Source organism: Loxodonta africana, chromosome 8, assembly GCF_030014295.1.
Source record: "Loxodonta africana isolate mLoxAfr1 chromosome 8, mLoxAfr1.hap2, whole genome shotgun sequence".
Classification (NCBI taxonomy): domain Eukaryota; kingdom Metazoa; phylum Chordata; class Mammalia; order Proboscidea; family Elephantidae; genus Loxodonta; species Loxodonta africana.
The window spans coordinates 8,214,674-8,231,575 of record NC_087349.1 but is presented as its reverse complement, the minus strand read 5'-3'; the positions used below and the strand labels follow the sequence as shown (position 1 = coordinate 8,231,575).

General features: G+C 41.4%; 1 protein-coding gene across 1 annotated transcript in view; it reads left to right on the top strand.

Annotated features, from left to right (window-relative positions):
* The window catches only part of MGAM2 (maltase-glucoamylase 2 (putative)), a 96,887-nt gene that overhangs the window by 8,509 nt on the left and 71,476 nt on the right, over positions 1-16,902 (top strand). The window contains exons 3-9 of the mRNA XM_064290360.1: positions 4,143-4,266; positions 4,345-4,454; positions 4,766-4,920; positions 6,160-6,331; positions 9,781-9,877; positions 11,242-11,354; positions 12,889-13,014. Of these exons, the coding sequence (XP_064146430.1) occupies positions 4,143-4,266; positions 4,345-4,454; positions 4,766-4,920; positions 6,160-6,331; positions 9,781-9,877; positions 11,242-11,354; positions 12,889-13,014 (897 nt within the window). The remainder of the gene's footprint in view (positions 1-4,142; positions 4,267-4,344; positions 4,455-4,765; positions 4,921-6,159; positions 6,332-9,780; positions 9,878-11,241; positions 11,355-12,888; positions 13,015-16,902) is intronic.

The following is a 16,902-nucleotide window of genomic DNA, read 5'->3' as shown; positions in this document are numbered from 1 at the left end:
TTTTTTAAATAAAATTGGCCTATACATATTTGTTTGCTTGTTTATTTAGACTGTACTAGGATTTGGTACTGTGATTGCTTTAGCTTCATAAAATAAAAGGAAGTTTTCAACCTTTATGCATGTTCTGAAAAGCTCTATAAACCATGAGAATGTTCTATTTACTAAAGATAAAGTAGAACTCTTTCACTAAACCATATGAACAAGGTATTTTTTAAGGGAAAGTTCTCTGACTACATCTGAAAATTCTCTGATGGCTGCTGATCATTTCAGGTTTTTCATCTGCTCTTAGCCAATTTTGATAACTTAATTTTTTACTAAGTAAAGATGCATTTAACTTAGAATTTCACGCTCATTGCAAATGTCTGTGCGAATAATACTGTCACTTTTCTACACATATGGAAAGCAATCCTATGTGTCTCTTTTTGTTTCTGACCTTGTTTCCCTTTTTCTCAGAACAGCACTTGATATGGTATTTCTATGTCCTTGATCTTTTCAAAGAGTGTCTTTTAAATTTATTGATCTGCCAAGCTAATATCAAAACCTGTTCGCACACAATAGTAGTTATCAGTGTGAAATTACAACAGGAACCGATACATACCTGGTTAGAATATAATAGGGAGTCCCCAAACATATTTATGTGCATGTATTTGTGCACTTAAATTTAGTTTGTAATAAAAATATTTTTTTAAATCAGCGGTAGAAACCAGCTCTATTCAGTTATTAGTGGTGTCTGTCTCACCTATAAACTCACAGCCAGCTAGGACTTTGTCTTCTTTTGAGCACTCCATCACCGGAACATAGATGAGTGCCCCAAACAGTAATAGGTACTCTATAAATATTTTGTATTGATAGATGTAGGTATTTGCTTCTTTTCTCTTTCATTAATGACTACTATTATTTTTACTAACTTTTTATGTGTTTTTGTGGGTTTTTTTTAGTTCTTTTCTAGTTTCTTTAGTTGTGTACTTCCTTCATGATATATAACATTGCTTTCCTTCCTTTTGGATTCATAGTTGGGCGTTGCAGCCCAAGGGCAATGGTTACTTCATTCACCCTTTCTCCCAAACTTTGCATTTATCTTTTTGGGTGATGTTCTGGGATATTAAAACATTTTTGTCTTGCTACTTCTCTCTTTCAATGTTTTCATTTTCTTATTCATTCTAGATAACAAGGAATTTTAAATCTCATTGTTCAAAATCTTAACTTTCAAAATTTCTTGTTGCTTTTTTTAATGGAAGCAGTGGCTTTGCATCTCTCTCTTAAAATAACACTTATATTTTTCTTGAAGCCTTGTTATGTTTTTTCTGTTAACTGTTTCCACCAATTTATTTCTTCTGTTTGTTAAGTTGGGTGCCTTTCTGTCATAGTGTGGGTTTCTCACCAGTATTCATTGGTTCTTGACTGCCATCTTGGATTTAAGTACAATGACACCCTGATCTGCTTACCTTGGCTACACTGGGTATTTAAGAGGGAAGGAAAGGACTATGGGAGGGAATATTGGTATTTGTCTTTGGGGAGGGGAGTCCTCTGAACCCCTGATTGTCATTAGCTGGGGCATTGCTCTGCTTCTTGACTCTCAGCACCTCTCGGTACGCCTGCCAATTAGCAAGAGCTTAAGCAATAACCGAGAGGAGCTTGGGGCTGGCCAGATGAATGCTCATAATAGAAGTTCTCCATTAATCAACCAGAACTATGCTCCCGGCTGTTTTCTTCTTCTTCTACACACCAGCTCTGGGCTTGAAGCTATTCTTATTTTCCTCTTGTGTTTTAGGCTATGAATATATTTTCCGCTACATAAAGTCTCTTTGCTATGATTTAGGAATTTAACATACCTGGTCTGCCATCTTGCATTCTTTTTGCTGCTTTTTAATGGATTTGTAATCTTCTTTTTAGTGACAGAAACGTCGCTTCATGTAAATTTAGTTGGAAGTGCAGTGGATACTTATGCTCATACCAACGTACCGATTCAATCTACCACCTACTTCATTTATCTTAACTAAACAATTTTTATACAAGTCAAGCCATGATTACTGTGGGATCTTTAGAATATACACCTTACCAAATAATAATGAAATCATCCATAAATCAAACCACTCTGAGAAGCCATGTGTCGTTTATCTTTACCATATAAACCCAAAGCAAACCACTGGCATTGAGCCAATTTTGACTCAGAGAGACCCCATAGGGCAGAATAGAAGTGCCCCACGGGGTTTCCAAGGAGCAGCTGGTGGATTTGAACTGCCGACCCTTTGGTTAGCAGCCGAGCTCTTAACCGCTGCACCACCAGGGCTCCTTGTATTCACTTATATTTACGTCACCCTCTCTCTTATGTTTATCTTAATTTTTTCTATTTACCTTTGCTTTACTTTTTCTTACTTAAAAATTTTTTAATTTTTTAATTAACAGACTTTATTATTCAGAAAAGTTTTAGATTTGTAGAAAAATTGCACACAAAGTACAGAGTTCCCATATATCTCTTCTTCCTGCCCAGTTTCCCTTATTAATATCTTGCATTGGTGTGGTACGTTTGTTAGAATTGATGAACCAATACTGATATATTATTAACTGCAGTCCATAGTTCACTTTTTCTGTTGTAAGTTTTATGGGTTTTGACAAATGTATAATGTTGCATTCATTATTACAGTAACATACAGTATAGTTTCATTGCCTTTAAAATGACCCATTCATCTCCCTGAACCCTGGTAACCACCAATCTTTTCACTATCTTTATAAAAGAAAAAACAACCCAACCCAAACCCATTGCCACTGAGTTGATTCTGACTCCCAGCAACCCTACAGGACAGAGTAGAATTGTCCCCACAGGTTTCCAAGCCTGTAATTTATATGGAGGCAGACTGGCACATTTTTCTTCTGCAAAGCAGCTGGTAGGTTTGAATAGCCTACCTTTGGGTTAGCAACTGAGTGCTCCACTACTGTGCCACCAGGGCTCGTCGCTGTCTCTGTAGTTTTGTCTTTTCTAAAACGTCCTGTGGTGGGAATCATACAGTATGTAGCTTTGTTAGGCTGGCTTCTTTCACTCAGCAATATGCATTTAAAGTTCCTTCGTTTTTCTTTGTGGCCTGTTAGCTCATTTCTTTTTATCACTGAATGATACTCCACTGGGTGGATGTATGACTCTATCCATTTAGCTTTTGAAGAACATTTTGATTTCTTCCACCTTTTGACAATTATTAATGAAGCTGCTATTAACTTTTATGTGCAGGTTTTTATACGGGCATACGTTTTCAATTCATTTGTGTAAATACCTAGGAGTGTGATTGCTGGGTTGTATGGTATTTTAGCTTTCTCAGAGACCACCAGACCGTCTCCCAAAGTGACTGCGCCCTTTCACATTCCCAAAAGCAATGAATGTGAGTGCCTTTTGCTCCACATCCCTGTCAGCATTTGGTATTGTTTATCAGATAAGTGTTTTGCAAATATTTTCTACCAGTCTGTGGCTCATCTTCTCATTCTCTTAAACTTTTTCTTACTTAAAAAAAAAAAAATATTTTCCTTTCTGTATTTGTTAGCCAGTTCCATAGCTCTTCCGCATGACGAAATGTAGCCTCCTCAGCCAGGCATTGAGGGCACTCATGGTCTGGGTGCCCTGTCCCTCCAGCCTCACCCGTATTACTCAATGCTCTTGCCACAGTGAGCACATGGCTTTTCTGAGCATGTCATACATGTTCTTTGCATTGCTGCATCTTTGCCTGGAATACCCCTTTCCTGCCACTCTAGCGTCTAACCTCCTTGGTGCTTTAGGACTGTACTTACCTATCACCTGCCTGGGGAGCCCTTCTGCCCACCCCCAGCATACCAGGCTGGGCACAATGCCTGGTGTGTGTCCCCTTAGCCCTCAGCACACTCTGTTTCACCACTCACCTCCCCATGCTATGGTTGCTTATTCATTGTCCAGACTCTAAGTTTGTGCCTTCCTTGTCTGCATAATCAGTCCTTTGCCTGGGAGATTAAAAATGCATATTGGAAAGCTGGATAAATGTATGAATTAATGAAGAATTAATACATGAATGATGCTATTACAACTATCTTAAATTCTTCTTGAAATAAAATGGGTTATGAATAAACAAGTGTACTTTGCTCCCTTCATTTCATACAATTCTGACCTGGTGCCATTTTTACAGGAAGTCTGTAGCTGGCAGCGACGGTGCTGCTGGAACCCTGTGGAGGACACCAATGTCCCCAGGTGCTTCTTTCCCAAGAACTGGGGCTATGAAGTCAGCACGATTCTCTGGAACAAAAGTGAAGGTGAGCTCTGCCCTCCTCTTGGCCCAGGGAACAGCACATTATGACCAGAGAGCTAAAAGCACCTCTTTCTCTCCTTAGAGTTTGCTGCCCAGTTGAAAAGGCTGCCATCCCCAACCCTGTTTGGAAATGATGTCAGCGACACCCTCTTCACAGCTGAATATCAGACATCCAATCGTTTTCATTTTAAGGTTGGCTTGGTGGCTCCCACTGCATACATCCGTGAAGAGAGCAGAGCCCCTCAGTGGGTTCGGATGACTCTCCTTCAGACATTGGGTGGGGATGTGGAGAGGGGGGGACTCTTCCTCATCTTGGAATCTCCTCTCCATGCTTGGCTGATTTTTATTTGATGGGAGACATATGATCGGGTGAATTCTGTGGAACCACAAGGCCAAGAATTAGAAGGTATTCTTATTGGGGGCTATTTGAGAGTGATCATCTTTTGTGGTTCTACAAGGAAGTGGTTTTATCTGGAATTGTCCCTCTGTTTTTCTTCCGACAGATCACCGACCTCAATAACAGACGACATGAAGTCCAACATGAAAGTATTAACTCACTGACTCAGACTGTTAATATCTCTGATTTCAACTATCAAGTGGATGTCACTGAGAAGCCCTTCAGCATCAAAATAATGAGGGCAAGCAATGGAAAAGTCTTGTGAGCTTTTCTTTATGCGTCTTTGAATATATCAAAACAAAACAAAACAAAACAAAAAATTGTGGTCAAGTCAATTCTGACTCATAGCGACCTCATAAGACAGAGTAGAACTGCCCCATAGGGTTTCCAAGGCTGTAATCTTTAGGAAGCCGACTGGCACATCTTTCGCAAGGAGCAGCTGGTGGGTTTGAACCGCCGACCTTTCCTTTAGCAGCCAAGTGCTTAACCACTGCGCCACCAGGGCCCCTTATCTTTGAGTAAACACAGTCCCAACCTCCCTAATTCTAAATTACTATGGGTGGGCAATGAGATAAGTATGATGGGAAAATATTTGAACCTCAGAAAAATGGCAAAGCTTTTACTGTAAATCACCATACTGTTAATCTGTGGCGATTGTAGAGCGAAGAATCCTGACACGCAGTGTGCTAGTTTGCTAAGTGGCGCAAATGTACTGTGGCTCATGTATATTATCAAACAGGTTTTATTATTTCGAATTAATATTCACACTGGAACTCAACTTCCCTGTTCATCACTCCAAATTATCATTTATAAATTTATAAATTGCCCCAGGAGGGCAATTTCCCATCAAATCTCTAACAATAGCTTGAGCTTAAATCACAGACTGTACCGGAGAAAACAAGTATTAATGTCAGTAAAACCTATATTCAAATCCTGGTTCTACCAAATCATCAGTCAGCTGTGTGATGACATTAGGCCAGGTACCTGGTCCCCCTCAGTCACATTGCCCATAGAAAGGGGATTGAAATACACCCTTCAGAGTTTGTTGCTAGGTGTTATTGTCGCTGTTGTTGGTTGCCGTTGGCTAGATTCTGACTCATGACGGCCCCATGTGTGCGGAGTGCAACTGCTCCATAGGATTTTCTAGGCTGTGACCTCTCAGAAGCAGATCACCAGGCCTGTCTTCCGAGGCATCCTCTAATGACATGATATCTATAAGGCATTCAGAGCAGTGTCTGCCAAGGAACAGACGTACAGGAAATGTAAGGTCATGTTTACACTCTTCCCTCAAATCATCCAACTCGAGCTCCTGGTACCGAGCCCCAGTACTATGCTCCTCCAAGATTCGAGAACTAGAGACGCCTCCCAGGGTGTCGATGTAGCACTAGAGCTGATGGAAGCACCTGGAGGGTATGACCTCTAAGTATAGGCGGAAAGAAAGGGGAGTGCAGGTCCTGGCAGAGAGACTTGTTGGGTAACTCCCTCTTCCCCACTGTCCAGGTTGGACACGGGCATTGGGCCCCTCGAGTTTGCCCAACAGTACCTGCAGCTGTCTTTTCACCTGCCCAGCACCAACGTGTACGGGCTGGGGGAACACGTGCACCAGCAGTATCGCCATGACATGAACTGGAAGACCTGGCCCATCTTCACTCGGGATGCCTCTCCCACCGAGGTGAGGTCCCTTTCATCACGCACAATCAGGAATACCTTCCCTCCTTTCTGGGAAGTCTCCTACAGAGAAAGATCTCTATAATATTTTGTCCAAATTTAAATGTTTGTACTGGGGAATACTTGTTCTGCAAGTTCATAAACACACAATTAGAAATAACAGCAATTTAAATAATATATATCACTTTTAAAGGGAAATATAATCTAAAGATTTATTTATACAGCCTAATATGTATTCCCTGGAAACCCTGGTGGCGTAGTGGTTAAGTGCTACAGTTGCTAACCAAAAGGTTGGCAGTTCGAATCCACCAGGCACTCCTTGGAAACTCTATGGAGTGGTTCTACTCTGTCCTATAGGATCACTATGAGTCGGAATCGACTTAACAGCAACTTTTTTTTTTTTTTTTAATATGTATTAGGAGCCCTGGTGGCACAGTGGTTAAGAGCTTGGCTGCTAACCAAAAAGTTGGCAGTTTGAATCCACCAGCTGCTCCGTGGAAACCCTATGGGGCAGGTCAATGCGTTTGGTTGTTTTTTTTAATATGTGTTCGAAAATGCTTCTGCAAAATAACTATGTCTGGTTTAATAAATGAGAAAATATCTAGAGGAGAGCATCACAGAAGCCATTCTCAGTAGAACTTTTTTTTTTTTATAATACTTTATTGTGTTTTTGATGAAAGTTTACACAGCAGCATAGGTTCCCATTTAACAATTTCTATACACACTGTTCAGAGACATTGGTCACGTGTTCACATTGTGTCAATTTTCTCATTATTTCCTTTCTGGTTGTTCCCTTTCCATTAATCTAGCTTCCCTACCCCCACCCTGTTCCCCCCCCCATCCTCTTTAGGGTAAATGTTGACCATTTGGTCTCATACAGATGATTTTGTAAAGGAGTACAGTATTCACAGGTTATATTATTTATCGGCAGAACTTTGTGGACTAAAAAATGCCTCTTTTGGAAACTTTAATACTGTTCCAGGCCCTTGCTAGTTAAAGCGTGCTCGTGAGGCAGCAGTACTAGCATCACCTGGGAGCCTGTGAGAAATGCAGAGTCTCAGGCCCTAGCCCAGCACCTACTGAATCAGAATCTGCATTTTAACAAGATCCCCAGGCGAACCACATGCATATTCAACGTACCTGTAGTGAAGGGTTAGTTTCCTTGTTTCATTTAAATCCAGTATAGGCAATACTTTCATAAAACACAAAATATAAGAAGAATGAAATAATAATAATAAAAACTCCAAAGACATACAAAACACAAAATCAAATTTTAAATTGAACAGACACAAATCTACTCTTTTAGACAGTATAAAAAAGTTTCTAAACTCTTACTCTAGATTTTCATATTTTTCCTATTGCTGAGGAGGAGTACTGGTGGCACAGTAGTTAAAGCACTCTGCTGTTAACTGGCAATTCAAACCCACCAGCCACAGTTCTGGAGAAAGATATGGCAGCCTGCTTCCATAAAGACTTACAACCTTGGAAACCCTGTAGGGCAGTTCTACTGTCCTATAGGATTGCTATGAGTTGGAACAGATTCAACGGCAGTGGGTTTTTTTTTTTTTTTTTTTGGTCACTGATGGATAACACAGCCTAGGGAGGTGCCAGCCCATGGACAACACTTTGAGTAGTGTTACTTTGTAGAGCACGTCTTGAAACCTCCATTGTGCTGATGAGACTTCTCGGATCTGTGCAACAACTTCAGGGTGCTCCATGTTGCTGGCAGGGATGGGGCTGAAGCTTTGCAATCCATATTCCCTAGGAGATGAACACAGCAGGTAGCATATTAATTGCTCCCCCGCCCCACAACAGACTCTGATGCAATGGAGAAAGCAGTTACTGAACCAAAAAAAGAAAAACAAAAGAAAAAAGCAATGACCAAAACATTCACGAAAATGCTTAGTCTAGGATCCTGATAATTCTGGAATACTAAGCAGCATATTAAGTTTAAGTTTCCACAGCTGAAGTTCTTGAGTTATGCAGTCACAGATTAAAGACTCTATTTATTTATTTATCGCTCCACCTGCATTCTTTCCAAGTGTTGATATTGTGAGTCCTTATGGTTCCGATTTTAAATCTAGCCTAATTTTGCTAGATCTGTTGTTCCTCTCTGTTTTACATGGCATGCTGATTTTCTTTTTCCTCCTTCTCCTTCTGGACTTTCCCATTATCAGCACTATAGCCCTGTACCCGTTGCCGTCGAGTCAATTCCAACTAATAGCAACCTATAGGACAGAGTAAAATTGCCCCATTAGGTTTCCAAGGAGAGCTGGTGGATTCGAACTGTGACCTTTTGGTTAGCACCCTTGGCTCTTAGCCTCAGTGCCACCACGGTTCCATGGCCCTGTACCAGGTGCTAAGTTTGTGACACTATGACACAGGATGCTTCTGTAAAGCTTTCGGGATATTATGATCAATAGCTTCTCTTTGTACAGCGCTTACAGTGGTACGTTTTCTTTTTTTTATATCAGTGCTCATCACAGTCCAGTGACAGGCTCAGTACCTCCCTCTACTTTTTAGTTTAATTTTTTTTAGTACGTAATTAACACATATTCATTACAGAAAAATTAGAATTTATACATAGGCATAAAGAAGCAATTTAAAATAGCTCATAATCGCTGTGAGGAATCGACTTGACGACAATGGGTTTTTGGTATAATCCATCACCTTCTGCTAACATTTTGGTATATGTCATTGCAGATATTTTCTACTGTAAAAAAAGAAAAAAACTAAATTAGGTATAATGTATATACCATATGATTCACTCCTTTTAAATGTACTATAATTTTTAGTAAACGTACTGGTAAATTTACCAAGTTATACAATCATTGTCATAGTCCAGTTTTAGAACATTTTCTTTACCCCGATATGACCCCTTATGCAATTTAACATTAAATCCCCAATCTCCCCACCCGATCCCCACTCGACCCCCAAGCAACCACTAATCTATCTATGGCTCTTTAGATTTAACTTTTATGGGTATTTTATACAAATGGAATCATGATACAAGGTGTGATCTTTTGAGTATTGCTCCTTTCATTGAGCTTAATGTTTTTGACATTTTTCGACGTCATAATGTGTACCAGAACCTCATTTCTCTTTATTGCTGAATAATATTCCATTGTATGGATATACCTACCTTGTTTTTCCATCCACTGATTGGTGGGTATTTCAATACCTTTTTGGTACTATGCTGAGACACATCACAAGGCTAGAAAAAGAAAGTAGAATAGCAACATTACTTCCAAAATGAGCAACATGGTACAGGGAGGCAGTGTACCAGTGGTTAGGAATCCTAGCCTCTAACCACTGCTAAGACATCCTGCTCTGGGGAAATCGGTGTGGTGATCAGGTACACATTGTGCACAGCTTTTTATTTGGTTTTAGGGTGATTGAAAACATTTTTAATGCACCATGCTCATTTATGTCCTTTTTTCTTTTTGCCGACAGGGCATTAATCTATACGGGGCTCATACCTTCTTCTTGTGCCTGGAAGACACCAGCGGCTCCTCGTTCGGGGTTTTTCTGTTGAACAGTAACGCCATGGGTAAGAAGCATCTTTTTATCTTGGCAGGATTTGGGATGCTGCTTTTACAAAACTGTTCACAGCGAGATCACCGTTTAACAGAGGTGTATTGGGCCTATAACACTTCTATAGGAACTGGAACTTCTCAGTAGATTAACCTGTCTGCAAACCCAGTTCAGGGGTTTCAATGCTATTTTTATTGAAATCTGCTCCAGGATTCTTCTTCAACCAATGTTTTCCATAATATTTTGTAGATAATAGGACCCATCATTGATTGGCACATTCCAATGAGGCCTGTAGGTTTCACCGCTTAAACCATGTTCTGTTTGTAGGCAAAAAGGCTGCGCTTTCTACGTCATTTGTCATGGCCCTTCTTTTCCCACTCCGGTATCTTTCTCCTCCAGCTTCTGGATTAGTGAGGCTCTAAAAAAAAAAAATTTTTTTTTTTTTTTTTTAAGGAGATTAGGTGGTGCAAGCAGTTTGCGACTGGCTGCTAACCTAAGTGTTGACAGTTCAAATCTACCCAGTGGTGCCACCAAAGAAGGGCCCGGCAATCTACTTCTGTAAAGACGGCAGCCAAGAAAACCCTATGGGGTTGCCAGGAGTCAGAACTGATCCATACCAAAAACCAAACCAAACCCACGGTGGTCAAGCCGATTCCCACTCACAGCGACCCTACAGGACAGAGTAGAACTGCCCCATAGAGTTTCCAAGGAGTGCCTGGTGGGTTTGAACTGCCAGCCTTTTAGTTAGCAGCCATAGCCCTTAACCACTTCGCCACCAGGGTTTCCAACTGATAAATAGCAAGATTTTTTTTTTTTTTTTGCGGGGGGGCAGTGTTTAATAAGACTTTTAAAAATACTTTATTTAGGTTAACCCATGAGCAAGCCCCAGAAGTTTGTAGTTTTATATGGCCAGATTACAATAGAACTTGTTCTTTTTTCTCCGAAAAACAAAACAAAACAAAGCCACCCCCATCCTTCGTTAGTGTTTTACTCATTCAGTATTTTGCTCAACTCCCCCCTCCCCCGCCGTTGAGTGGACTCCGACTCGTAGCCACCCTGTAGGACAGAGTAGAACCGCTCCACAGGGTGTCCAAGGCTGTAATCTTTACGGAACCAGACTGCCACATCACTTTCCTGAGGAGGTGGCTGGTGGGTTCGAACCACCGACATTTGGGTTAGCATCCAGGAGCTTTAGCCACCGTTCCACCAGGGCTTCTTTGCTAAACCTCGGTGGCTCCCTAATAAAAGAAATGTGTAATCTCCATCTCTTTCAAAGTGAGGCTTAAAACCACGTGTTTTATACAGCTTGGCTCTTTACATTCTAGAGAAGAACACGTTTTCAACCATGATGTTCTAGTAACTCTCATTTAAATCTTTTAGAGGTCACCCTTCAGCCTGCTCCCGCAATCACCTACCGCACGATTGGGGGTGTTCTTGACTTTTACGTGTTCCTGGGAAGCACTCCAGAGCAGGTCGTTCAGGAATACCTGGAGGTATGGATTTGTGTAGACGGTCGTTTTGCATTGCTGTCGTCTCAGACCCTCATTATAAACTAACACGAGAAAAGGAAAGGTTATGTACAGTAAACTGTCCGGACTAGCAATGAGGGGACTGTGACTCTCTCATCCATCGTAGGTTGATTTTGATGGACAGACATTTATTGGACTCTTTCTGAATGCAAGAGAGGCGCTGTACAAGGTTCTGGAAACTCAAAAGCAAGTCCAATTCTGATGCCACCCTGCTTTCGAGGGGCTCTTGGTGCATCCACGTGTGACCAGTCATTCCAGAGACCTAAGGCCACAAATCAGCAACATTTATTCATTCACCCAGTAAATAAAAACTCGGTGTAAAAGAACTGTGTAAAAGGGGCCGTGCTTGTTATTGAAAATCGCTTTTCCGTTTATTTTTTATTCAAGCCATAACAACAGGAAGAAACTTTAGACGCCATGTAGTCTGAACTCTCTACAGATAAGAAAACCCAGGTACAGAAAGGTGACATGATTTGTTCAAGATGACACGTAAAGGCATGGGAAACGTGGTCCCAGACGTTCGAGCATTTACAATCAAATACGGGAAAGAAGAAATCAGCTGCCCTTGAGTCAGCTTTGACTCGTGGTGACCCCATGTGTGTCAGAGCAGAACTGCTCTCCACAGGGTTTTCAGTGGCTGATTTTTTGAAAGGAGATCACCAGGCCTTTCTTGTGAGGTACCTCTGGGTGGACTTTAACCTCCAACCTTTCAGTTAACAGCTGAGTGCGTTAACCATTTGCGCCACTCAGGGGCTCCAGGGGAAAGAAGAAACAGTGAAATGAGTATAATAGGAAGCACCTCTTAAAAAATGCATTAGTGAGTTGCAAATAACTAATCGGGGATTCTGAGGCATGACAGAAAACTCCTGCAGAGGAGGCTCATCTGGAGGACAGGGACTCTTCAGGAACAATGACAGGCGGGGCACCATCTGAGATCTTTTCAGAATTGTGGCTTGAGGGACTTGGAACACTTGAATTTTAAACATATTCCACCATTTCTTCACCCATCCTACCCCAAATCACATCAGCCTCTATAACTTCATCCTTAGCACATACCACTGTCTGAAATTTATTAAACATTTATTTACTTCCTTGTTTACTCCCCACTAGAATTCAAGCTCCTCTGGGCAGAAACTATGTTTGCTTTGTCTACCGCTATATCCCAAGTGCCTAGGTCAACCCTTTCCACATCATAGGCCATCAGGAAGTATTTACTGAATGAATGAATGTCATTGCTCCCCCCAAGATTATACTATAATCCAAGCATTTTCTGCAAACTCCGATCACTTTCTAATGTTGCAATTGTTGGGAATACATTTAGGTCGACAGCAGAAAGAGATGTGAGTTGAGAATTTCATAAATTTACCCAGGAGATTGCCCTTGATTCTGATATTATCTGTCTGGGGACTTTACAGAAAATGAGATGGAACCAATGTCTGCAGTGTTGGACACAGTGCTCATTCTAAATGCCAGCTACTTCTTTATTGGTTGTTTTCAGCTTGTTGGAAAACCATTCTTGCCTTCCTACTGGAGTCTTGGGTTCCAGCTTAGTCGCAGGAATTATGGTGGCATCGAAGGACTGAAGAATGTTGTGAGTCGAAACCGTGCAGCTGGGATCCCGTATGTAAGTCGAAACTTCTCCTATTCTACATTCTACATTAGGCACTGTTTTTGGTCTTTTTAATTTTGCATCGATTTTAATTTGTTAGGAAAAATATATTTATCTGTAGATCAATCAATCGATAGGTGAACAAATACACTGTTAGAAATTTGCCTGCTAAATTACCTATCACATCACGGAGAGAGCACAGTTTATAGAGTCGGATGGAAATGGCTTTGAATTTTAGTTTTGCCTCTTCTTGGCTGTAGGCAACATTGAGTTAGTTTATTAGCATCTCTGAGTCCTCATTTCCTCCTTTGTAAAATGAGATTACAAGACTTTGTGCAGTGGGCTGGTAGTAAGAAACGCCTTATGTCACTCATGTAAAACACCTAGACAGAGGGTAAGACACCTGGTGCGGAGGGGAACTCTGTCAGTGCAGCTATGATTTTACAAGAGGAAGCCACACCTGAGCTGACGTGGTTAACAGAGGCCAAAGATTATAACAATAATGTCCAGTAAATGAGACCACCTTCTCATTATGGCCTCGTACACCCCTTCCAGATTTAGCCGAGTCTAATTTTGAAAGCTCTGTAGTTGCTTGGCCCTAAATGGCTCCCCAGAGTTAGAACAGACGCTGCTGCCTTGAGCAACAGGCCACACATTCCTTCCGACTCACAGCCACCTTCAACCTGCCCCACAGGATTTCCAAGGCTGTGATCTTTATGGAAGCAGACTGCCGCATCTGTCTGCTGCAGAGTGGCTGATGGGTTCAAACCACCAACTTTTGGTTAGCAGCTGAACACTTAACTACTGTACCACCAGGACTCCTCTGCCTATAAACTAGAGCCTTTAAGTGATGAGCTATTTCCTGAGGAGACACTGGGACGTAGAAGACTTCCTTGTGACTTCGGGTTGTTATGTGGTAGAGTGGGGGAATGAACCTCTGACGCGAAGGGTCTCTCACCAAAAACCTGCCCTCCCCATGTATGTGACCTTGGGCAATGTCACTTAACCTCTTCACATTTCAGCCTTCTCACTAAGAATAGTACCTGCTCCTCACAGGTTGGTGTGCAAGCAAGAGAGGCAACATATGTGTGAGAGTTTGATTATTTAAAACTCCAGCCCTTCGTTATGTGTATTTGTATTATTGCTCTAACAGTTTTAGAGGACACACACACACACACACACACACACACAAAAGCAGTTTTCATTAAGTCAATTCAGACTCATGGTGACCCCATGAGTGTCAGAGTAGAACTGTGCTCCATAGGGCTTTCAGTGGCCAATTTTTGAGAAGTAGGTCACCAGGCCTTTCTTCCGAGGAACATTTGAGCTGACCATTTGTTTAGCAGCCTAGTGCCTCACCCTGAACCACCCAGAGACTCCTTTATTGGAGAGGGAGAACACTTTTTTCCTCTTATCATATATTCTGGCTTGATGCTGGGGTTTAATGTTACTGATACAGTCATCCAAACACACACCTGCCTTAGGTCAAGCATCCAAGCCCTCAGGTTATAGAGATCAACAAGATTCAGGCCCCACCCTTGAGTTCTCACAATACCTTTGGCATGCACTTCTCTGGCAAGGGGGTGACCTGCAGCTGACAGCAACGCATGTTTTGAAGAGGGGCTTATTTGCTCCAGGGAGACAGCCATACCTAGAAGCTCCAGGACCACTAAGAAATATGGCCTTCGTTTCTATTTCTGCTTCTTGGCCATTTTAACTATTTTTTTTATTGTTGTTGTTGTTCTTTTTTTTTTTCTTTTTATTAACTTTTTTTTTAATGCTTTTTTTTTTAATTAACTTTTATTGAGCTTCAAGTGAACGTTTACAAATCAAGTCAGTCTGTCACATATAAGTTTATATACACCTTATTCCGTACTCCCACTTGCTCTCCCCCTAATGAGTCAGCCCTTCCAGTCTCTCGTGACAAATTTGCCAGCTTCCAACTCTCTCTATCCTCCCTTCCTCCCTCCAGACAGGAGATGCCAACACAGTCTCAAGTGTCCACCTCATACAAATAGCTCACTCTTCATCAGCATCTCTCTCCTACCCACTGTCCAGTCCCTTTCATGTCTGAGGAGTTGTCTTCGGGAATGGTTCCTGTCCTGGGCCAACAGAAGATTTGGGGACCATGACTGCCGGGATTCCTCTAGTCTCAGTCAGACCATTAAGTATGGTCTTTTTGTGAGAATTTGGGGTCTGCATCCCACTGATCTCCTGCTCCCTCAGGGGTTCTCTGTTGTGCTCCCTGTCAGGGCAGTCATCAGTTGTGGCCAGGCACCAACTAGTTCTTCTGGTCTCAGGATGATGTAGGTCTCTGGTTCGTGTGGCCCCTTCTGTCTCTTGGGCTCTTAGTTATCGTGTGACCTTGGTGTTCTTCATTCTCCTTTGATCCAGGTGGGTTGAGACCAACTGATGCATCTTAGATGGCCGCTTGTTAGCATTTAAGACCCCAGACGCCACATTTCAAAGTGGGATGCAGAAATGTTTTCGTAATAGAATTATTTTGCCAATTGACTTAGAAGTCCCCTTAAACCATAGTCCCCAAACCCCCGCCCTTTCTCCGCTGACCTTTGAAGCATTCAGTTTATTCCGGAAACTTCTTTGCTTTTGGTCCAGTCCAGTTGAGCTGACCTTCCATGTATTGAGTATTGTCCTTTCCTTCACCTAAAGCAGTTCTTATCTACTGATTAATCAATAAAAAACCCTCTCCCACCCTCCCTCCCTCCCCCGCTCGTAACCACAAAAGTATGTGTTCTTCTCAGTTTATACTATTTCTCAAGATCTTATAATAGTGGTCTTATACAATATTTGTCCTTTTGCCTCTGACTAATTTTGCTTAGCATAATGCCTTCCAGGTTCCTCCATGTTATGAAATGTTTCAGAGATTCGTCACTGTTCTTTATCGATGCGTAGTATTCCATTGTGTGAATATACCACAATTTATTTAACCATTCATCCGTTGATGGACACCTTGGTTGCTTCCATCTTTTTGCTATCATAAACAGAGCTGCAATAAACGTGGGTGTGCATATATCTGTTTGTTGGAAGGCTCTTATTTCTCTAGGGTATATTCCGAGGAATGGGATTTCTGGGTTGTATGGTTCTATTTCTAACTTTTTAAGAAAACGCCAGATAGATTTCCAAAGTGGTTGTACCATTTTGCATTCCCACCAGGAGTGTATAAGAGTTCCAATCTCTCCACAGCCTCTCCAACATTTATTATTTTGTGTTTTTTGGATTAATGCCAGCCTCATTGGAGTGAGATGGAATCTCATCGTAGTTTTCATTTGCATTTCTCTAATGGCTAATGATCGAGAGCATTTTCTCATGTATCTGTTAGCTGCCTGAATATCTTCTTTGGTGAAGTGCGTGTTCATATCCTTTGCCCACTTCTTGATTGGGTTGTTTGTCTTTTTGTGGTTGAGTTTTGACAGAATCATATAGATTTTAGAGATCAGGCGCTGGTCGGAGATGTCATAGCTGAAAATTCTTTCCCAGTCTGTAGGTGGTCTTTTTACTCTTTTGGTGAAGTCTTTAGATGAGCATAGGTGTTTGATTTTTAGGAGCTCCCAGTTATCTGGTTTCTCTTTGGTATTTTTGGTAATGTTTTGTATTCTGTTTATGCCTTGTATGAGGGCTCCTAAGGTTGTCCCTATTTTTTCTTCCATGATCTTTATCGTTTTAGTCTTTATGTTTAGGTCTTTGATCCACTTGGAGTTAGTTTTTGTGCTTGATGTGAGGTATGAGTCCTGTTTCGTTTTTTTGCAAATGGATATCCAGTTATGCCAGCACCATCTGTTAAAAAGACTATCTTTTCCCCAATTAACTGACACTGGGCCTTTGTCAAATATCAGCTGCTCATATGTGGATGGATTTATATCTGGGTTCTCAATTCCGTTCCAT